Raw genomic sequence first — 22,811 nt, 5'->3', positions numbered from 1 at the left:
CCATTTCTGGGGACTCGCGGTAAAAGCTTTTCATTTGTGTGGCGGGCTCCATCTCGTGTTGAAACTGAAAAGTGCAACAGAGTTGAGCTCAAGCTTCTTGTGCGGGCCATATTCAATTATGTTTTCAGAATTTGCTACGGGCCAATAAAAACTGGACCGCGGGCCGCAGTTGGCCCGCGGGCCGTAGTTTGGACACCACTGTAGGGTCACTGAGGCACGCAAACCCCCTGACCACAATAAGGTGGCAATCCCTCAGGGGGGAACATATAATATGAATGTTATATCAACTATTACTTGAGTTGTTGTTAATCATTAGTTATATCACGGGTCGCTACGACGAGTTTGGTGGAATTTTTACTGCTTCTTCCAACTCCTACCGCGCTGACTGTAACTTGACACCCTCTGGCTGCGTCTTGCCTCATTTGCATACTCACAGTGATTGGATGTTTACGGAGGGGCGCGGACTCCTGACAGCAGGCTGTGAGGACACACACTGCACCGACATGAGAGAAGAGAGGGGACTGATTAACGTGTTTCTATCAGCGGATTTTTCACTTCTAAAAGTTTGATTTGTGGGGGCAGGACATCTGTTTGAGGGGACGTTGCCCCCTATTGCCCCTGCGTAGAGCCGGCCCCGAATTTTGGCCGCGTCCTCCTCCAGCGCCTTTCTTTGTTTGTCCCTCTCCGCACCGCCTTTCCTCATCTTTTTACCAGGTTCGAAGTCCATTATCCTCACTTGCACCGCTTGCTAGCTACAGCGGACGGCACCTGACATAGTAACACACCCCTTCCTCCACACGCGCTCTGTGTGGTTGATACGGACTGTGGGGGCGGGTGTTAATTGATATAAACCAGGGGTGCCCAAAACGTCGATCGCGATCGACCGGTCGATCGCCAAGCCACTATTGGTTGATCGCGTGATATTAAAATGTTGTTGTTGTTTTTTCCCGCACTTGACGCGTGTACAAACAACGGCGCTAACAACACAACACAAACACGCTAGCTCGCGAGTTCCCTCCAATTGTCAGAACCCTGTTTTTTCTCTTAAACTTAAGAAAGGGTATAAAAATGAGTGGGGCAGCTGGCCATAGTAAGAAGTATCACTTACTTTTTTTCCCACGATGACATATATACTATATATATATATATATATATATATATATATATATATATATATATATATATATATATATATATATATATATATATATGTGTATGTATATGTGTATGTATGTATGGATGGATGGATGGATGGGTGGATGGATGGATGGTTGGGTGGATGGTTGTTAAACTGCCCACCGTAATGTAAGTTGAAATTTTAGTTTGAAAGTCTGCGCCTCACTTCCGTCACACGTGAAAGTACTTTGGCGTGACTTTTTCAAGTTTGTCAAGTGGGAGGAGGAAGTGCTCCGGCGTGGGGAAGAGTTGAGCTGGTTAGTATGCGCTGCCTGCCGATCGGTGGCGGGCAACTTTGGAAGCGGCCGCTGCGCGGACGGCAGGCTGCAGAGGGGAATGGACGACATGTGGATCTCTGTGGCGGCGTTGGCGGGCGCGGTGCTCCTTTGCGAGCTTGTCCGCCGCGCGGCTGCTCGCTGCCTCCGGGGAGCCGCCGCAGCTCTGGCGCTGGAGGCAGCGTCCACCTTCCAGCTTTGCTGCTGCACGCACGAACTCAAGCTTCTGGCGGACTCAGCGGGGCTGGAGCCGGCCTACGGCCTGACGCTGGGCTATGCCATCACGGTCGTCCACTTGATGTCCTTCCGCGGAGCTTCGTGTAATCCCTGCGGCGTGGCGGAGCGCTTTTACCGGGGGACCTGCCAAGGCAGCGCGGCCTTGGCGTTCGTCGTCGGCCAGTTCTTCTCCGCGCTTGCCGCGCGCTACGCCGCGCTCTGCGTGTGGTCGCTGGGGCTGGCAGAAGTCCATGTTCGCCACCGGCGCTTCGGCTTCAGGTGCTTCGATCAGCTCGGTGGCACCGTGCTGGAGGCCGCCGCCGTGGAGCTCGCCTGCGCCTTCGCCGTCCAGACGGCGGCCCTTCACATTCACAAGGTGGACGACAAACTGCGTGTCCACGTTTTTGCAGCGCTCATAACGGCGCTGGCATACACAGGTGGGTTCTGCTCACGTCACCTGCAGCCGTACATGCCTGAAGTCCTCTTGAACAAAGAAATATCCCATAAAGAAAAAGATGACAAAGTGTGCAACGGGTAAACAGGTTCACATTTAATGGACATACTGCCAAAAATAAATACAAAGCTCTCAGAGAGGAAGAAGGCAAGATGTCATGTGGAACATTTTCTTGATCAAGCTCCAAAATGTAATGTGAAACATTTTCTTGATCAATCTGCACAACGTAATCCAACCAAATGTCGTTTACTCGATAAGCTGTTTGCTTGTTTTTAGAAAAATTCAGTTTTCCTCTGGTAATTTTGTTGAAATGACAAGATATAAACTTTGTCTCATGACAATATTTGCTGTGCGTAAATATTAGTGAGGATCTCTTGTTTTCCTTTTGAGGGGGAAGCATTTCAGGGGCCCTGTTTAACCCGGTCCTGGCCTTCTCCATCAACTTCCCCTGCAGCAGCCACACATACCTGGAATACTGCTTTGTTTACTGGTTGGGACCTGCCTTGGGTACGCTTGGCTAACAGCTCATTAGCTTGTTCACAAGATGAACGGAGCATTATTTGTTTTTCTGTTGGTTTTTTTCCCCACTGTTGAGTAACTTTGCAGTTGTGTGGTTGCCCGCAGGCGTCGCCAGCTGCATCCTTTTCTTCGAGAAGATCCTCCCATTCGTCTGTGGGACGCACACAGTGGGCCGAGGCGCCGACAGCGAGCGGAAATTGCAGTAGGCCAATGTTGGCTTGAGCGCTGCATCCAAATACGACTTGGACGAACACCGTTGCCGTGAACCGTGTGAGGCTGTTACACAATGTCACCTTTGCACCGTAACACCGCAAACAGACATGGCTTCGACTTTGGATTCAACGCTTTGACAAAATCTCACATGTGTATGTGAGCGAGGAGAAACATTATTTTTGCCACGAGCCACTGTTTGAAGGCTAATTGCTTTAGCTTAGCATGTTGAGACAAACCGGAAAATTCAGACCATAGCAGGCGCAATAAAGTCTCCCAATTAAAGCCACATTATTCCAATTAAAGCCACATTATTCCAATTTTATTATGACAAATGCTTGTAAGAAATAGCAATTGCAAACAAGGGTCAGCTTGGTTTGATCCTGAAGGATGGGTTTGGGGGGGCTTCTTCTCACGTTCATTCTGAGGTAATAGCCAAGAGAATCCACTCAGTCTTTTCCTTAGTTATGGAAAATGATGCGCTCAACCCACTGTATCCAAAAACCAAACGCAATGATGGCGTCATTGAGATTGTTTTACTCTCAAAACGTAAAAAAACAACAACCATTCAACAGATGGTAGTTCAAATGATTTTGTATACAATATACAAAAAACGAGTCATCGTTTCATATCATTTTTCACACCTTCACATATATGCATAACGCCACGTATAAAAACGAGGGAGTGGTGTTTTGGCACCCCGCCGAATTAAAACTGGAGCTGCGCGAGGAATGGGCGAGCTGGACCTTTTTGTTTTGAGGCAGGATAATATTAAGAGGAATATAAAAATAATGGAAATGGTACACGACGATTTGGTTTTCTTTACAACTGTTCATTATTGCAGACATAGTCCACGAGGTCAGTGACGCCCAGCAGGTCATCTTCGTCTTCGTCCTCCTTGGCGGCCTGTCCATTGTTGCGCTCCGACAGCTCAGTTGCCTTCTCGGACACCTTCTTCTCCTCCCGAACCTTCTCCTCGAGCGCCTCGCCCTTGTCCTCGCCCTTGTCCTCGCCCTTGTCCTCGCCCTTGTCCTCGGCCTTGCCCTCGGCCTTGCCCTCGGCCTTGCCCTCGGCCTTGCCCTCGGCCTTGCCCTCGGCCTTATCCTCGGCCTTATCCTCGGCCTCCTCGTCGTCGTCTGAGTCGATGCGGTTGACCCGTTTCCGGACAGGCCGGTCCTCCTCCGTGGAGTCGTCCGAGCCGTGCTCCGAGTCTTCCTCTTCGGACCCTCTCCGGCGTTTCAGGGCCAGGCAACGTGGACGCTGCTTCCCAGACTCCCTTCGCTCATCTTCAGAGGAGTCGAGCCACCGTCGGGTCGGCCGCTCGTTGGAAACGTCCTCGGAATCTCCGGAGAAGCTCGCTGCCGACCAAGAAAAGGCAACGTTTGGACCAATGTGATGTATTAGAAGCCACTTTACTTGCCTCTTACCTGGCAGTCCCCTCAGCCAAGTAAAAACAAACAAACAAACGGTTGATTAATCCTGACTTTTGCCATTATCTGTACCTTCGCTTTCCGAGCTGTCCGGCCGTCGTCCAGGTTTGTTTTTCTCCCGGTGGCTTCCAGCCCGGGATCCGTCCGACTCGGACGTCTCGTGGTAGTTTACGTGCGCCTTGTGACTCCGCCTGGAGCGTCGCCGGCTCACATCCAGGTCACTGTCGCTGTAGTCGCTGGAGCCTTGGCTCGCTGCGGAGATGCGTCGTTAGCGACCAAGGCGCCTCGCGGACGCATGGCGCATGCGCGTGGCTCATACCCATTTCCTCCTCTTCGTCGTCCTCGTCCGTCTCCACTTCCTCGTCGTCCGAGTAGCCTTTGGGTCTGCGGCGCCTTCGGGAGCCACGTCGGCGCGCTGGCAAGTCCTTGGCACGGGACTCGGCTGAGCGCTGTTTGCCGCTGACGTCAGAGTCGCTCTCGGCGGCCGTCTCATTGTCGGACACGGCAAAGTCTTCCTCTGAGCTGGAGGCCCATTTGAGAGTGTGCCCCATAGTCAGTATTTCTTTGTGGCTCAGGCGCCCATTAGTCCTGCTTTACCTTTCACTGAGGCAGAACTCGTCCTCGCTCTCGTCATCGTCCATGGTGCTTTCGCTGTCCAGGTCGTTGAGGCGGCGGTGCCGCCGCTTCTTCTTGCGCCGGGTGGCTTCGGGCCGAGGGGCCCGACCGTTCTCCTTGCCCTCCTCTGACTGGATGATGGCGCCCATGTCCTTGCCCCCCGTGATGTTGGCCATGTCTTTGCCGCGACCAGCACCTGCCGAGCGAGCCATTGACGCCTTTGGGATTTGGCCCTTGCTGACGCTTTGGGCGCAATTTGGCTCACCTCCTCCCTCGGCTTCCTTGACGTCCTCTTCAATGGCCCCTTCGATGGCCTCGTCAAACTCGTCAAATCTGTAGCTAATGTTCTTCTTAGCCCTGGTGGAGCGACGCCCCCAGCTCCTCCTTCGCTTCGCCTCCTTCTCCTTCACCATCACCTCTTGCTTCTCCTCTTCCAACTCGGTCTGAGCGCAGAGAGCAAAATCAGGACGCCACGACGGCGGCTTTGGCGGCCTCGGCGCTTCCTTACTGAGGGCGCGATGATGTTTTCCACGCTGATTCCGACATAAATGAGACGCTCCTTCCTGGAGAAGGAAAGGGGGAAAGGTGAGGCCCGACGGCAACGAGGTGCGGCAGCGTGACTTTACCTTCTCTCGGCCCGCTGTTTCCTCTTCAAGGCGGCGTCGAGGTTCAGCAGCTGCTCCTCCAGGTTGTCACACAACTTTTTCTGCAGAGGCGGCCAGTCTGGCTTTAGAGGCAAAGACAAGCGAAGCTTGCGCAAGCGCTGCCAAAAACGTACGTGCTGGCAGGGTGGGCAAAACCACTCTCCGTCAGGGATGAGCATGAGGGGTGGCCTCAGGCAGGCCGTGTGGTAGCCACTGTCGCACCAATCGCACAGTAAGATCTGCGTGCGCAAAACAGGATGGCAAAACTTGCATCCTTGCGCCTGTCTGCTTTCTACCAAAGAGCGAGCGAGCCAGCGACATGGGCTCACCAGCTCCGGGTGGTTGGGGAGCCCACAATGTTTGCAGGGGTCGTCGTTGGGCGGCAGGTCGTCGTCCGAGGACGAGTCGGAAGCACCTCGGCGCCTCTTAGCTCCTCGCTCCACCTTGTAGTCCTCGTCACTGTCGTCCTCTTCTTCCTCGCTGTCCTCGGCCGACTCGTCGTCATCGTTGGAGCCTTTCCTTTTGTGGTGGCCGTGCATGTTGGACCAGCGGGCCTTTCGCCGTTTTCGCCCCTTGACACCGCAACACAGGAGGACGACTTTAACCCTCGTGGAATATAAGAAAAGTACCGTATTTTCACGACCAAAGGGTGCACCGTACTAAAAGGCGCAGTCTCAGTTATGTGTGCCATTACTGTATTTAACACATACATAGGGCGCATGCATGCCATGATCTATGGTAAACAAACAAAAAATGCCACAGGAGCAAGAAAGTGAGTTCGGTTGTACTTTATTCTACTGTTTAACCATGTACTCTACTGTACTCACATTATTGTTGATCGATATTCATATGCAAATCCGTCCAAGTCATCTTCTGTATCCAAATTAAACAATTGGGCAAGTTCACCATCTGACATGCCAATTTCCCTCGTCATTGTCTTGTCGTTGTCACGTTGCTATTCGGCAACAATCCCGGCTTTCCAGGAAGCTTGAATTGTGCCTCGTAAGCATGTCTCTTTGTCTATGCCATTTTAGAGGGTCCTAATGCTGTTTTCTTTGCACAAACGATTGTATTTATTTATCAATGGCGGCGGAGGTACTTACTCTACGTCTTACGTGAAGTCCTCTGATTCGTTTACCGCCCCAATCTACGTAAAACGTAATGTCCTCTGATTGGTTCATCGGGTCTACATATTACGCCTGTTTATTACGTCTCTGAGTGGCGGAAGCCACACAAAACAACTTTACAGATTTGCACAAACAGTAGTATTTATTTATCAATGGTGGCGGAGGTACGTCCTTTGCTCAAACGATAGTATTTATTTACCAATGGTGGCGGAGGTACGTACTCTACGTATTACATCCAGTCGTCTGATTGGTTTAGCGCCCCGGTCGACGTAATAATAATAAATTATATTTATAACGCGCTTTACATTCGGAGGAATCTCAAAGTGCTACATGGCAAGTAAAAACAAGAAAACAAAGCAAAGACAAGTATAAAACAACTGAACGACAACCAGGATATGAGAACAGGAATTACGGAAATGCTAGAGTAAAGAGGTGAGTTTTAAGTCCGGTTTTGAAAGAGTCAGTGGATTGGGGTGCTCTTAGGTGGTCGGGGAGGGAGTTCCACAGTGTGGGGGCTGCATGGCAGAAGGTGTGAATTGGATGAGCGGAGGCTTCGGGTGGCAGGTTTTGGGGCAAGGAGTTCTTTGAGGTATGGGGGAGCATGTCCGAGGATACACTGGTGAGTGAGGAGGGCGATCTTATAATCTGTTCGGAATTTGATGGGGAGCCAGTGCAGAGAACGGAGGATGGCTGTGATGTGGTCGCTTTTCCGCACCCTCATCAGGATCCTAGCAGCGCTGTTTTGGATGTACTGAAGCCTCCGGAGGCTCTTGCTAGGGATCCCGATGAGGAGTGCGTTACAATAGTCCAGCCTTGAGGAGATATAGGCGTGGACAAGTTTCTCAGCATCCGTCAGGGTAAGTGTGGGGCGGAGTTTGGAAATATTCCTGAGGTGGAAGAAGGAGGTTTTGCAGATGTGTTTTATGTGTGACTCTAGGTTGAGGTGAGGGTCCAGTTTCACACCTAGGTTGGTGACAGTGGCTGAGAGGGGGATAGAGTGACCGGCGAATAAGATGCTTGTTATTGGGCAGGTATGGATCTGATGGGGAGTGACAATTAACATGGCTTGGGTTTTGTCAGTGTTGACTTGCAGGAAGCTGAGATTCATCCACGCCTTTATCTCCTCCAGACACAGGGAGAGGATGGATGAGGGAGATGGAGGAGGCTGGGTTGTGGAGGGCGGGGGGTCGAGTTTGAGGTATAGCTGGGTGTCGTCCGCATAACAATGATATGAGATGCCAAACTTCCTGATTATATTGCCGAGGGGTAGCATGTAGAGAGTGAAGAGGGTAGGACCGAGTACAGATCCCTGGGGGACACCGGCGGTGACAGTGTGAGTGTCGGATTTTTTCCCTCCCAGGGAAACGTACTCGGTTCGGTTCAAGAGGTAGGACTGAAGCCAGGTTAGCGCAGTGCCAGAGAATCCAGTGGAGTGAAGTGGGGACATTTACATGTTGAGTGAGGTGTAAACAGTCCAATAGTTGCAACAGGTCAGAGGCAGGAGGGCGGGAGTGGGTGTCGACATGGATGTTAACATCACCTAGTAGGGTTAGATTAGCAGGGGTGTCAAACTCCTTTCCTCGGGGGCCGAATCCCTACATGTTTTCCAAGTTTCCCTTGTTAAACACACCTGATTCAAATGACCAGTTCGTCCTCACTTTCAGCAGGAGCCTGATTAATTGAATCAGGTGTGTTTAACGAGGGAAACTTGGAAAACATGTAGGGATTCGGCCCCCGGGGAAAGGATCTTGACACCCTTGGATTAGAGGAAGTGGAGGTACAGAGGGTAGTGAGTAGATCGTGTAGTTCTGGAATGAAAGCGGAGTTTGGTTTAGGAGGGCGGTAAATAAGTAAAACTGTGATAGGATATGGAGGTTTACATTTGAATGCAAGGGATTCGAATGAGGAGTGATCAGGTAGAGGGAGGGGGGACAGCTCTAGATCAAGACGGTGGAGTACAGCCAGGCCACCGCCACGGCCAGTGCTGCGAGGTTTAGTTATGTATTTATAACCAGAGGGACATGCTTCATTGAGGGATTGATAGATATCTGGTGGTTGCCAGGTCTCAGTCAGGCACATTATGTCTAAGCCTTTGTCCAGGATGAGGTCGTGAATAAATGATGATTTACGGGTGAGTGCTTGGATGTTGAGGAGATCCATTTTGATTGTGGCTGTGGGGCTGTGTTTAGGTAGGGGGCGAAGTAGAGAGAAATCCACTCCACGTCTTCTGTGCCACATGAAGTGCAGTCCACTCTGTGTTGGACTGAAATCCAATTCGTTTTGTCCTGGCCATCCGGGGGCCGCTCCGTGTTGGAGTCCGTTCCGTGCTGGAGTCCGTTCCGTGCTGGAGAAATGTCCACTCCGTGTTTTCCCGGCAACCCGGTGTCCGTCTTGTGTCGGAGTCCACACCGTGCAGGAGTGAAGCCCACACCATGTTTTCCAGGCCACCTGTAGTACTGCAGCCCCGCATGGTTGCTACAATAAGATCCAAGTGCGCCAGGTCTCTGATGACGTGTTGGACATGCGACGGGGTGTCGGGCGGAGGAGGAGCAGATGGATGGTACAGTGTTATGGATGGGTCGGGAGAAAACAAAGTTACGACGGGTGCTTCTGTGGATGTAACGTGGTCTGCGGAGAAGTCCGAGTTGTTTGATGACTGAGACACACCCTGGAACGGTGTGATTACTCAGCTCCAGCAAGCGGGGGATGGAGTAAGTTAACATGGTGCCGGTTGGAGAACACTAAACTTGAGTGTTAGCCATTGGCTAGGCTATCCAGGATGCCTTGGCGGGGGGGTTCGCCGTAGTAGGCAGCCGGCTAACTGTGGAGGTTCGCCGCGGTCCAGGCGACCGTGGGCCGACCGCGCCGGCCTCACCAACACCGTCCTCTCCTTCCTCGCCAGCTCCGCCCGACAGGGCCTCTCCGCTCAACTTATGGCCCGTTGCGGTCCCGGCAACTGCGGCCCGACCGCTCCAGCCTGCACACTAAAACTAGATGCTAAAAACTAAACTTTAATAATGGCTAAAAAATAAATAAATAAAAACACTAAAACTAAACTATTTCTGGTGGAGAAGCAGCGAACAATCAGCGCCAGCGTCCTCTCCCCAGATTACATCCTCAAGTCCAGGTGCTGGAGTCATCAGGCAATCATCAGTTATGTAAAACGTAATGTCCTTTGATTGGTTCATCGGGTGCCTATATATTACGTCTCTGTGTGGCGGAAGCCACACAAAACAATGGCGGCGAAGGTACGTACTCCTTTACGTGACACGTCTAGTCCTGTGATTGTTTTTTTTGTCCCGATCTACGAGGCGGAAGCCACACAAAACAATGGCGGCGAAGGTACGTACTCCTCTACGTGTTACATCTAGTCCTCTGATTGTTTTTTTTGTCCCGATCTACGTCTACGCCTGTATATTACGGAAGCCACACAAAACAACTTTATAGATTTTTTAATTTGGTCCACACAAAAGGCGCACCTCTTAAAAGGCGCACCTTCGGTTTTTGAGAAAATTATAGGCGTTTATGTGCGCCCTATGGTCGTGAAAATACGGTAATACTGAAACGCAAAATTTATCCCATGTTGGGCAGTGCTTTGTCATTTCTAATTATTTTTTTACTTTCAACCACTCAAAATGTTGAGTGGCATCAGACCGATCCATAGATAAAATGATAGTTTTTCAATTATATTTTTATTTTTGATGCCCTCTGTGGACAATATTAGAATTTTATCCTTATATCAAAGATAATTAAGCTGCACATATATTAAAACAAAAATCGAATTAAAATTTTTAATGACATGATTAGAGTATTGAATAAGTCAATAAGTCATAGCAACATACTTTTTTGAATGCCCTTTTAAAAATTAAATATATATATACAGTGCCTTGCGAAAGTATTCGGCCCCCTTGAACCTTTCAACATTTCACCACATTTCAGGCTTCAAACATAAAGATATAAAATTTTAATTTTTTGTCAAGAATCAACAACAAGTGGGACACAATCGTGAAGTGGAACGAAATTTATTGGATAATTTAAACTTTTTTAACAAATAAAATACAGAAAAGTGGGGCGTGCAATATTATTCGGCCCCCTTGCGCTAATACTTTGTAGCGCCACCTTTTGCTGCAATTACAGCTGCAAGTCGCTTGGGGTATGTCTCTATCAGTTTTGCACATCAAGAGACTGGAATTCTTGCCCATTCTTCCTTGCAAAACAGCTCGAGCTCAGTGAGGTTGGATGGAGAGCGTTTGTGAACAGCAGTCTTCAGCTCTTTCCACAGATTCTCGATTGGATTCAGGTCTGGACTTTGACTTGGCCATTCTAACACCTGGATACGTCTATTTGTGAACCATTCCATTGTAGATTTGGCTTTATGTTTTGGATCATTGTCCTGTTGGAAGATAAATCTCCGTCCCAGTCTCAGGTCTTTTGCAGACTCCAACAGGTTTTCTTCCAGAATGATCCTGTATTTGGCTCCATCCATCTTCCCATCAATTTTAGCCATCTTCCCTGTCCCTGCTGAAGAAAAGCAGGCCCAAACCATGATGCTGCCACCACCATGTTTGACAGTGGGGATGGTGTGTTCAGGGTGATGAGCTGTGTTGCTTTTACGCCAAACATATCGTTTTGCATTGTGGCCAAAAAGTTCGATTTTGGTTTCATCTGACCAGAGCACCTTCTTCCACATGTTTGGTGTGTCTCCCAGGTGGCTTGTGGCAAACTTTAAACGAGACGTTTTATGGATATCTTTGAGAAATGGCTTTCTTCTTGCCACTCTTCCATAAAGGCCAGATTTGTGCAGTGCACGACTGATTGTTGTCCTATGGACAGACTCTCCCACCTCAGCTGTAGTTATCTGCATCCAGAGTGATCATGGGCCTCTTGGCTGCATCTCTGATCAGTCTTCTCCTTGTTTGAGATGAAAGTTTGGAGGGACGGCCGGGTCTTGGTAGATTTGCAGTGGTCTGATACTCCTTCCATTTCAATATAATTGCTTGCACAGTGCTCCTTGAGATGTTTAAAGCTTGGGAAATCTTTTTGTTTCCAAATCCGGCTTTAAACTTCTCCACAACAGTATCTCGGACCTGCCTGGTGTGTTCCTTTGTCTTCATGGTTCTCTCTGCGCTTTAAACAGAACCCTGAGACTATCATCATTTATACGGAGACTTGATTACACACAGGTGCATTCTATTTATCATCATCAGTCATTTAGGACAACATTGGATCATTCAAAGATCCTCACTGAACTTCTGGAGTGAGTTTGCTGCACTGAAAGTAAAGGGGCCGAATAATATACAGGCTCAATACAGGCTGGAGGTTGACCTTCTGACCGCGTGGTGCAGGGACAACAACCTCCTGCTGAACGTCGACAAGACCAAGGAGATTGTCGTTGACTTCCGGAAGGGTCACGCCCAACACCTGCCGCTGACCATCGACGGTGCTGTGGTGGTGAGAGTGAGCAGCGCCAGGTTCCTGGGGGTGCACATCAGTGAGGATCTCTCCTGGTCCACCAACACCGCGTCGCTGGCGAAGAAGGCCCAGCGCCGCCTGTACTTCCTTCGGAAACTCAGGCGAGCGGGGACTCCTCCGGCCGTCATGACTACTTTTTACCGCGGCACCATTGAGAGCGTCCTCTCCAGCTGTATTGCTGTCTGGGGTGGCAGCTGCACTGACCAAGACTTGAAGGCCCTGCAGCGCATTGTGAAAACGGCTAGTAAGACTATTGGTGCTTCTCTCCCCTCCTTGAAGGACATTTACACCTCCCATCTCACCCGCAAGGCGACCAAGATTGTGAGTGATGTGAGTCACCCCGCTCACTCTTTGTTTGAACTTCTGCCCTCTGGGAGGCGGTACAGGAGCCTGCGCTCCCGCACCACCAGACTTTCCAACAGCTTCGTACTCCAGGCTGTTAGGATCCTGAACTCGCTCCCCCTTTCAGCGTAGCGTCCTGTTCTTGCTGTATGCTCACTGGCTCGGTTTTGCCCCTCATATTCAATGGGTTATTGGTCTGTTTTTATTCATCGCTCATTTTATTTTATTTTATTTATTATTTATTATTTATGGTTTGTGCCTTCTTGTTTTTGTTTTGTGTCGCCTACTTGTATGTCTCGTCACCGTGGGATGGAGGAAACGGAATTTCGGTTTCTTTGTGTGTCTTGACATATGAAGGGATTGACAATAAAGCTGACTTTGACTTTGATAAAATATTGCACGCCCCACTTTTCAGTTTTTTATTTGTTAAAAAAGTTTAAATTATCCAATAAATTTCATTCCACTTCACGATTGTGTCCCACTTGTTGATTCTTGACAAAAAATTACAATTTTATATCTTTATGTTTGAAGCCTGAAATGTGGCGAAATGTTGAAAGGTTCAAGGGGGCCGAATACTTTCGCAAGGCACTGTATATATATATGTATATAAACAAAAATCTAATTTGAATATTTCATGACATAATTATAGTATTGAATAAGTCAATAAGTCATAGCAACAAAATGTATTTTAAATGCTTGTTTTGCTGACAATGGCAGGTTTTGAGAAAAAAAAAAACTAAATGCAAAATTTGTCCCATGTTGGGCAGTGCTTTTGAGGTATGATCACTGAGTCAGTTCTGAATATTTTTTTTATTTTCAATCACTCCAAATGTTCAGTGGCATCAGACCTATCCATAAATGTATAGTTTTTCAATTACTTAATTATATCTGCCATCTTTGCCATCTGTGGACATGACTATGTTTATGCAAATATAAAGGTGTATGGTGTATATTCGAAAATAAATACAATTTGAATATTTTCTTGATTACAGCAAGGTGGTGCACTGGGTAGCATCTCTGCCTCACAGTTCAGAGGTTGTGGGTTCAATTCCACCTCTGGCCCTCCCCTGTATGGAGGTTGCGTGCCTGTGTGGGTTTTCTCTGGATACTCTGGCCGCTGGAGCATTCCAAATTCCCTATAGATGTGAGTGCGAATGAAAACAATCGTTTGTCTCCGAGTGCACTGTGATTGGCTGGTAACCAGCTCAGGGTGACCCCCGCCTACTGCCCGATGACTGCCGGGGTAGGCTCCAGCATGCCTGCGACCCCCCTGGGGACAAGCTATACGGTACATTATTAGCGCATTTGGAGGCTTTTATGAATAAACATGCAGCTTGAGTGCATAAGAACTGTCAGCATTGCAAATTGCCCAAATCTTGAGTCTGTATTTAGCCTGTATTGTTTGAAGAGACGAGCTGCTCATCCACGAAAACGTCGCTGCCAGGTTCAGGGTTGATATTCAAGCAAGTGCATCGTTTGAATTCGCAGCCCTCCCTGCACAGAGCTCTTTGAAGTTTTGAGGCATCTGAACACGCAGATAAAGACTGAAAGTGACACCATACAGGCGGATCAGATACCGTATTTTCCGGACTATGAGTCAGTTTTTTTCATAGTTTGGTCGGTGGTGCGACTTATAATCAGGAGTGACTTATATGTGAAATTATTAACACAGTATTACTTGATCAGTAACACATTACTTACTTACTAGTCTAGTTTATCACTTCACGTTATTTTCATTTTACACCACATGAGGGCGTTCTAGAACTGTGGAATAATTGGAACTGCAACTGACGGTGAGTCTGACATTCATTGACTTCCACCGTCCACTGACTTCCGGTGTCAGCGGAGTTGTTTTTAAGTGACACAGAGGATGACGATTTCGATGCATTTAATGATTTGGAGTGACACGGATGGTTTGATAAACTTGTTATTTATGTTATAGTTATTTGCTATATAGTTTATATTAGAGATGCACCGATCCGACTTTTTCAGTTTCGATACCGATACCGATGCCGTGTCTTTGCGTATCGGTCGATACCCGATACCGATCCGATATTATGGTTGACTTAACAAGCTACATACCCTACATGTGGAACAGAAAAGACTAAAGGCAATGGCATCAGGCATGACTACACAGTTCTTTGCTCTAAATGCTCATTTAAGCAGCAATGAGAAGTGCTCCCTGAAAACAAGCTCTGCTTAGTCGAACACAAAAAAAAAACATTCAAAATGATTTCTAAATACTGAAAGTGCAGAGTGGAATTAAAAATAAAATATAGCATCGGGACAAGAGAATAAACAAGTGACTTGGTCACATACAATAATCAAGCAATGTAAACATGTCTCTACATAGTTGTGAAGCTCATGGCATCTACATCTCTTAATTCTTGTGACAAGTGTTCGCACACTTTCTCATACATTTCTGACAGTGCGGTCTCAGAAAAATACTTGCGCGATGGCAAATTGTACCATGGCTCCAGGTGCTCAAGTAAACGTCGGAAGCCCTCGTTTTCAACAACACTCATCAGTTGTCCATCCAAAACCATGAATTCCAGCACTTTCTCAGTAATTCTCATAGCTTTTGCGCTATTGCCTGGGAATTTCTCCCATCTTTGCAGTGCATCTGCTAACGTTAACTGCTGTGTAGGTCCACCTCCCGCTCCCTTTGATCTGCTCAACTGCTGGAACTCCTGGTGCTCCGTTGCGTGGTGTTTCTGGAGATGCTTAATTAAATTGGTAGTACTATAACTGGCAGTACTACCACCACCCCTGGCAACATTAGCTTTGCAGACATTACAAACTGCCGTCGAGCTAGTTGGCGTGTTCAGTTTAAAGTACCTCCACACAGCTGACTCTTTCGTTCGCTCCATGTTTGCGTTTGTTTAGAAAACTCTCGTGGCATGCGGCACACGTGCTGCTGACGTATGACGTAGCCCGCGTCCCGCGGCACACGTGCTGCTGACGTATGACGTAGCCCGCGTCCCGCGGCACACGTGCTGCTGACGTATGACGTAGCCCGCGTCCCAATAGATTAAGGAAAGGATCGGCTCACAGATCGGCTGCATTTTCCGATACCCGATCCATCTATTTTGTTGATATCGGGGCCGATATCCGATCCAGATATCGGATCGGTGCATCTCTAGTTTATATATAGTTATATGGGCCTGTGGAATAATTGGAACCGCAACTGACGACGAGTCTGACGTCAGCGCTGCATTTACTTCCGGAGTCAGCGGAGTTGTGAATAAGTGACACAGAGGACGAAGATTTCAATGGATTTAATGATTTGGAGTGACACAGATGGTTTGATAAACTTATTTATGTTATAGTTATTTAAATAACTCTTAATATGTTACGTCAGGCTCTGTCTCAGTTCCTCTTTTATGTGTTTATGTAACGTTAGCATACCGTACCGTTCAGCCTGTTGCCTATTCGTGTCTGTTCTTGGTGTTGGATTTTGTCAAATAAAGTTCCCCCAAAAATGCGACTTGTACTCCAGTGTGACTTATATGTTTTTTTCTTCTTTATTATGCATTTTATGGCTGGTGCGACTTGTACTCCAGAGCGACTTATAGTCCGGAAAATACGGTACTTGATTTTGCAAATCAACTTCCACCAGCAGCGATGCAATGTAATGGGTCCATGCAAACAATGTGCACACAAACACTAAAACAGACGCAGGCACGCACACACACACACACGCACGCGCGCACGCACACACACGCACGCACACACGCGCACGCGCGCACGCACACACACACACACCAGGAATTTTGGGAGAACTTTTAGTAAACCAAAATCACATTTTCATCAGAATTTTCCCATTGCTCAGCAAACGCACGCACGCACACACACACACACAACGCTTCTCCCAATCACGTCAGTTTTTATGGCGTAAAATTGTTCTAGTGTGTAGCCATTGCTATGCATTGCTGTGCAAGGTTAAGTCTTTGGCGCCACCTGGTGGCTAAGGTAGTGTAAGACCTCAGAACACAAATTTCCTGTTTTTGCTGTCATGCATCATAAAAATTGTGATTTATAATGGGAATCAATTTGATCAATGTGTCATTTATATGCGGTTTAGTATTAAATGACATCTCCTCACTGCAATGGTGTAAAATTGCAGCTTGGTGTCATTTTGAACATTGACAAGTTTTAACATCCTGAGTGAAATTTCAGCACCATAGTTGCTTTCTTAAAATGGTTTAGATGAAAAAAATCAAACAAAAATAAACCATCATAAAGCCCAAAATGGAACCACGTGTTCCATGAGCACTGGCGTCCAACGCTGCTATCTACTGGTTTGATTTCAAGCCAGATGGTCGTTGGCCACCCATTTGCGTTGAAAACAGGAAGCTGAGGAGGCAAACTCACCTTTGGCTTGGGATGACCATCCTGGTCCACCTTCTTGTCTCTGGGCTTCCTCGCAACCTCCTCCACTTCTTCTTGTTCCTCGCGAGGCTTCTCGACCTTCTTGTCTCGGAGTGCCTTTTGCGCGGGTCTGGCTATCCGGGGCGAGCGTCTCAAAGACACGCCACCCGCGTTGGAGTCGGACTCTGAGTCACCTCGCTGCTCCTCCTGTTGGAGTTTGAACCAGCGTCGGTGGGACGCCGCCGCCGTTGAGACTCTTGTCCGGGCACCAATGGCCGCCTCTTTGTCGGACTCTTCTCCCTCACTTCTGCTGTGAGCTGCCCCGGATTGCGCCTGTGCCGCCGCAGAAAGCTTTTCACTTTGACACTTTGGCAAAGTCTGGGACTTGGTTGGCTCCACCTCTTTCTGGGCCTGGCTTTGCTGGCTCGCCACCTTGCTTTTGTCCCCCGCTGGCCAACTTTGTGCCAGAACCTCACCGTCACATCCTTCCAGCGCCAACTTGGGATGAATGGTTTTGTTGTGTTGGGGAACAGGTTGAGCCTTTTTGCTTTCTCGGCACCCTGTGTCCGGTGGAGCTGGGTGGCCGCTCTGTTTCCTGGAGTCGTGATGATGGCTTTGGTCTTGCGGTGTTCTTGCTGGACTTTTGCCGTGGCTCTCTTGTGTCGCCTCAGTATGGTGGTCGGCTTTGGCTTTGTTCTGTTCGCTTCTGCAAAGTTTTCCCGTTTGGGACTCGCTTTGGTGTTGAAGTGTGATGCTCTCTGGTGCGCTCTCCTCTTTGTGGCTTTTGGTGGCATCGCTGATCTCTGGCTGGCTTTTCATTGTGTGTTTGTGGCTGGCTTTTCCGTCACCGACTTTGGTTGTTTTAGATCCAACGTGTGCGCTTTTCTCTGTTGTTCTGGGGAGCTGTTCTGCTTGGGCATCCTTGTTGGATTCTTTCTCATTGTTGCTTTGAGACACCTTGCTGGCGTCTTCTCTTGCCCCGGCGTCATTTTCTTCAGTTGTGTCAGTGGAGTTGAGTGTTTTGAACTCTTCTTTCCTTTTGGAGAGTTCCTGGCTTTTAGAATCCTTTTGACGGTCAATCTCTGCGTGGTGCCATTTTTCATCCAGTGCTGAAGCCTTGAGACTTTTGGGCTCACAGTTTTCAGACTCACTCTTGGATTTGCTTTGGGTCGGCTCCCGACTCGGCGGCGGATCAGCGCTCGTGGGCAGAGGCTCCATGTGGCCTTTTCGGGTCCCGCTTTGAAGCCCCGTTTTCAACAATGCATCAGAAGTGTCGTTTTCCGACGTGGTGACGACTTTGGAACGGGTCGATTCCCTTCTGCTTTCTTGACATTCAAGTTGGACGTCTGGCAGAACTCGGTTGGCATTTTCCGATTCTTTATCAAACTGGTCTTCCTCGCGTTTGTTCAGAGCGGCTGCAGTGTTCTGTTCCGTATTGTGATTGCCAGCCGCTTTTGTCGATTTGGATAGATCAGAGGAGTCTTTTCCTGTCGCATTTTCACTTTTGTCCTCTGGATATGGGAGGGTTTTCTCTGTGTCTATGTCTTTGTTTTGTGATGATGGCCGCTCAGGTTCTACGGCGACTGAGTCGTAGGAGGCTTTAGGCGCAAGTGTATTGCATTCCTTTTGTGGCTCTTCCCAGTCGGGTTGGGCAGCGATGGCTGCTTCTTCTGCCCATTCAGATGCCAAGCGGTCCATCGCAAGCCGGCAGGTGGCGTCCGACTGGCTTGGCCTTTGGGAGTTAGTCCCCGAAGGTCCATTGGCTTTTGCACCCCTGTCGGCAGCCTTCTCCTGGCGCAAGTCTACAGCGAAGGCCCTTATGACCGTCGACTCAGAGGATTCTTGCAATTCGGGCCTCGCGAGCTTCTCTGAGTCTTGCCTCCCCGCAGCGCAGTCGTCGTTGGACGATTGGTCCTCAGCAGCCTGCGGTCTATCCGCTTGATTCTCGCTCCTTGTTTCTTGGCTGTCCACTTGTCCTTTGTTTTGTTCTGCGTCATTTGAATGATGGCCTTTGGCTGCGACCTCATCATTTGATTTCTCCTTCTTTTTGGATGGGTCCATGTTGTCCTCCACAGAAAACTGCGTGTTGGCATCTGCTGGTTTGGGCTTTGTTAAATTGCCGTCTCGTCGGTGGTCGGACAATTTGTCATCAGCTCTCTCGGGGCGAGATGCGGCTGCCGCTTTCTGTGTGACCGTGTCCGGAGAGCAGGATTCCTTCTGTACCTTTGTGGATGCCAATTCATTTGGATCGAAGCAGGGCTGGAGGCGGGCCTCCAACGCGGGCTCTGATTCACCGTTGATGTGGTCACCGACACCACGCGTCTGTTCGCACGCGGGCTCGTCTTTTACGGGGTCCTTCTGCTGAGAAAGTGGCGCGAACTTCATGCCTCTTTTCTTCAGCGGGATCTTGGCTTGCTGCATCTGTTGGATCTCGTCTAAGTTGTTGGGGGCGGCCTGTGTCTCCGTCTCGGCTTCGGACCTGTCTAGCGTCTCTTCTTTGATGCTCTGGACTTTGTTGACTAAACTACGATCCAGGGACTGCTCCGGCAGAGCTTCTGCTACGCCGTTCACTGACGATTTGATATCAGATGTCTCTGATTTGAGCTCAGCGGTGTGATGCGATTTTCCGTTGCTCTCCGTCTTTGGGGACATCTCGAAGGCCACTCTGGTGGTGGAATCTTTCATGTCCTCATCTGATGAGCTTTCATCTTCCTTTACTTCAGCTGAAAATAAAAAGCTCAGGTTTGTTCGTTTTCAAACGTTTTTTTTTTTAATCCAATTAATTTATGAATCTGTCTGTTTCCAAGCAGTTGTAATGTCAACGTTTTGGAATTTGCCGCCTACGCTGTAGAAATTCAATGTGAATTCTTCTCAAAATAATAAGCAAGCAAGCGTTGACCTGCTTTCCCCTTTTCACTTTTGGTGTCTCTCTTCAGGAGTTCAGGATCAATGTGCGTCTTTAGCAGAGTCACCACTTGCGCCAAGTCGTTGCGATCTCTGCGAGAAAGAAGCAAATGTCAACGTCAAGTGAATACCGCCGCCTCCTTGTCCTCGTACCTGACAATGCACTTCCATGAGGCGCCGTCCAAGTCGTCCTGCTCCTCCACATAGAGGCGGACGTTGTTGTCCCGGTCCAGCTGAAACCAGTACATCTGGCCATCTTTATCGCGGCCGATGGGCTGCAGACGCATCTTGTCCGGGTCGTCCTCATTGATGATGTTCTTGAACTTCAGGTTGTCATCGAACTGACTCTCGCACAGATACTGCACAGGCCAAATAATACACATTGGAAACTCAAGACTTTTGTGGAATTGGTGTGATGCTTTGTTTACTTTGAGGATGGCTGTCTTGCTCTCCATTGTCATGCTCTTGTAGCCTTTTTCTTCCAGCTCCCATGCCCACGCTGTGTTGAACTCTTGGCATATCTGCAATGCAACAAGCATTCAGCCTCTTCTTCCAGGGAGGACAATACTATTGATATTAGATCTTTTTTTCAATATGATACTGAGATATGTTTTGGGATTTGTTGTTTTTACCTTGACCAGATATTTTTCCCATCTGTCCGCCGACACAGACTTCCCAATCTTTCTCAGCAACTTGACGTGGAGATCAACTAGCAACTTAGAAACTAGATGACAACAAATGTTTTTGTTTTTAAAAATACAGATTGCGACAAAGTACCATATTCTGAGGGAGAATACAGTCAAGTTAAAACAAATGAATGCATGAATAGCCATTGAGTATGGAATGAATGAATGAATGAATGAACTTTATTTATTTTATTGGTATTTGGTAAATGTTTAACTGCAACAAATTAAATAGGCGCTACACTATGTCACCTACTATGCATTGGCGTGTTCAACATGAATGTAGTCAAGCATCCATCGCTCCTCCAGCGGAAGCACTTTTACGCCAACTTTAATTTGCTAGCACGCACCGGAACTCATCGAGGGGAGCGGCTAAGCAACACTTCTTTAGTCTTTTAACAGTGATTAAACTGCGCCTTTCTGCTTCCTTCGTTGGCATTAAACACCCCGGCAGAGAATTTGAACGCCCGCGACGCTTTCCGTCAAACAGCATCGCCGCAGCAACCCGGAAAACGCGATTCAACGGCCGAGTTAGCTGTGTGTTGTGTTCAGAGGCGGTGAATAAAGGCTTTTGTGTGTGCGTGCGTGTGTGTGTGTGTGTGTGTGTGTGTGTGGTGGGGGGGGGGGGGGGGAGCATAGAAAGTGCCACAAACACGCGATCAATTCGGTAAATTAACAACAAAACAACCACGCCCATGCACATGAGCATCAATATCCTCCCAAATGTAAGAGCCCGTGTTCGTTGAATGTGCATTCGAGGGGAGGTAAAGGTGAATGAAACACAATAACACAGCATTGCTAACGTAGCTAGCTCGGTACCAGCGATGAAGTCTCTCCTCCTGCCCTAGCCCCACCCCCACCCCATCCCAGCGGTTCTTTTCGCGAGCCTTAACCTGAGGATGTGTCCCGCAGGTATCGTTCCAGCTGCGGGAAGGTGAGCTCCGGCAGGTCCAGCTGCGCCCCGTAACGCTCCAGAAAGGAGCAAATGACGGCGTAATTGGGACACAGGGCAGGGGCGCAACTCGCCGTTGCCGCCGAAGCAGCCATCTTTTTCCTTCCCTCCACAGCAAGCTGTCAAGCGAGCAAACCGTCTGCGGAGCGTTCAACGCCATCTCCGCTGCTGGCGACAAAATAAAACACAGGAAGAGAAGGTAGGACACCGAAGAAAACAGCAACTTTGACATTAACCATGTTATTACCATGACTATGATGCGGATGATAATAACCATGATTTATGGATTCGCTGAAAACGTCCACGTTATTTAATAAACTACCGAAATATTTAATAGATTAGATACGTATACTGTACGGTGGGGCTATAAACATACATTACTAAAATTGACTAAAATTATTAAGTAAAGATTAATTCATTTAAAAAAATTTTTATATCCTTTCAACATGGATGACTCATACAAATAATGGCCATTACGTCACGTTTTGTGTGCCAAAATGAAATATCCACAGCCATCCATCATTTGCTATGTTCGATTATGCATCAATGTCCATTAATTTAAATTCTAAACTTAATTTAAAACATTTATTTCCCATTTGACTTATTGGGAGTATTTAAAGTCATAAGATTAAAATCATCAAATAATGACAAACCATAAGCATATATTTTTTTAATGACAGAGAATTAAAACAGGAATCTGAGGTTGATTGTGAATCCTGCAGACAGACAGAAGTAAAAAAAAAAAAAAAGAATAAACACAATCCACTATTGAAGCACTTGACATTTATTTGTACACAATAAATATGTTAAACATCCACTTGTGTAAATGGGACACTTGCAGCGCTAACATGGCGGAACAAAACGTGCTTGAAGTAGTGTTAACATCTCGAAACAGGGAAAAGACACTTGTCTTTTTTGCCCTGATTCCAATACAGGAGGGTAAATGCAAACTTCAAAAATGAGTTTGATGCCATACAGATCTCAAGAAGATCAATGAGCAAGCAGCAACGCGGCTGAACGAGTCATTTTTTACTCACCACGCAGATGGAGTGGAACTACCGTAATTTTCGGACTATAAGTCGCGTTTTTTTTCATAGTTTGGGTGGGGGGGCGACTTATAATCAGGAGCGACTTATGTTTTTTTTCAAAAGTTTTCCCTCCAAAAAAAAGTGAAACAGCGATGTAGCAAGGGATTACTGTAATTTGAATTTCAAGTGACGTCAGCAGCGCAACGTCAGCAGCGCAACGTCAGCAGCGCAACGTCAGCAGCGCAACGTCAGCAGCGCAACGTCAGCAGCGCAACGTCGCTGCGACGTCAGCAGCGCGACGCGGCGGTTGTTTACATAAAGGACAAAGATTGATCACGGGATGACGAAGGGCCCCACGTACTACCGGCATCATTAGCGGCTTTGTTTCTAAGT

The 22,811-nt window shown here is 48.1% G+C and overlaps 2 protein-coding genes across 10 annotated transcripts; one reads left to right on the top strand and one right to left on the bottom strand.

Annotated features, from left to right (window-relative positions):
• The first annotated feature begins 1,282 nt into the window (after positions 1 to 1,282).
• Positions 1,283 to 3,135, top strand: LOC119133954 (aquaporin-11-like). Of its 2 annotated transcripts, XM_037270310.1 has the most exons (3): positions 1,346 to 2,104; positions 2,512 to 2,628; positions 2,746 to 3,135. In XM_037270310.1, the coding sequence occupies exons 1-3, from the start codon at positions 1,513 to 1,515 to the stop codon at positions 2,844 to 2,846; spliced, it is 810 nt and encodes a 269-aa protein (XP_037126205.1). In that variant the 5' UTR covers positions 1,346 to 1,512; the 3' UTR covers positions 2,847 to 3,135. The 2 variants fall into 2 exon arrangements, with proteins under 2 accessions (XP_037126206.1, XP_037126205.1); XM_037270311.1 differs by lacking the exon at positions 2,512 to 2,628 and having other exon boundaries at positions 1,283 to 2,104.
• Positions 3,136 to 3,156: 21 nt separating this feature from the next.
• rsf1b.1 (remodeling and spacing factor 1b, tandem duplicate 1) lies at positions 3,157 to 21,534 on the bottom strand. 8 transcript variants are annotated; one of them, XM_037270147.1, is made up of 17 exons: positions 21,332 to 21,485; positions 20,388 to 20,479; positions 20,184 to 20,276; positions 19,909 to 20,114; positions 19,751 to 19,848; positions 16,855 to 19,574; positions 5,869 to 6,111; positions 5,674 to 5,778; positions 5,522 to 5,601; positions 5,404 to 5,458; positions 5,161 to 5,338; positions 4,878 to 5,091; positions 4,600 to 4,802; positions 4,353 to 4,532; positions 3,973 to 4,208; positions 3,895 to 3,936; positions 3,157 to 3,825 (listed from the first exon to the last, which is right to left on the bottom strand). In XM_037270147.1, exons 1-17 carry the CDS (start codon positions 21,483 to 21,485, stop codon positions 3,673 to 3,675), a joined length of 5,052 nt encoding a protein of 1,683 aa, XP_037126042.1. In that variant the 3' UTR covers positions 3,157 to 3,672. The 8 variants fall into 8 exon arrangements, with proteins under 8 accessions (XP_037126042.1, XP_037126041.1, XP_037126036.1 ...); XM_037270146.1 differs by having other exon boundaries at positions 3,157 to 3,852; positions 3,913 to 3,936; XM_037270141.1 differs by having other exon boundaries at positions 3,157 to 3,852; positions 3,889 to 4,208.
• Positions 21,535 to 22,811: the final 1,277 nt, after the last annotated feature.

The sequence above is a fragment of the Syngnathus acus genome, chromosome 14 (genome assembly GCF_901709675.1).
Source record: "Syngnathus acus chromosome 14, fSynAcu1.2, whole genome shotgun sequence".
Classification (NCBI taxonomy): Eukaryota; Metazoa; Chordata; class Actinopteri; order Syngnathiformes; family Syngnathidae; genus Syngnathus; species Syngnathus acus.
Note: the sequence above shows the minus strand (reverse complement) of the source record. Positions and strands in the feature narration are given on the sequence as shown.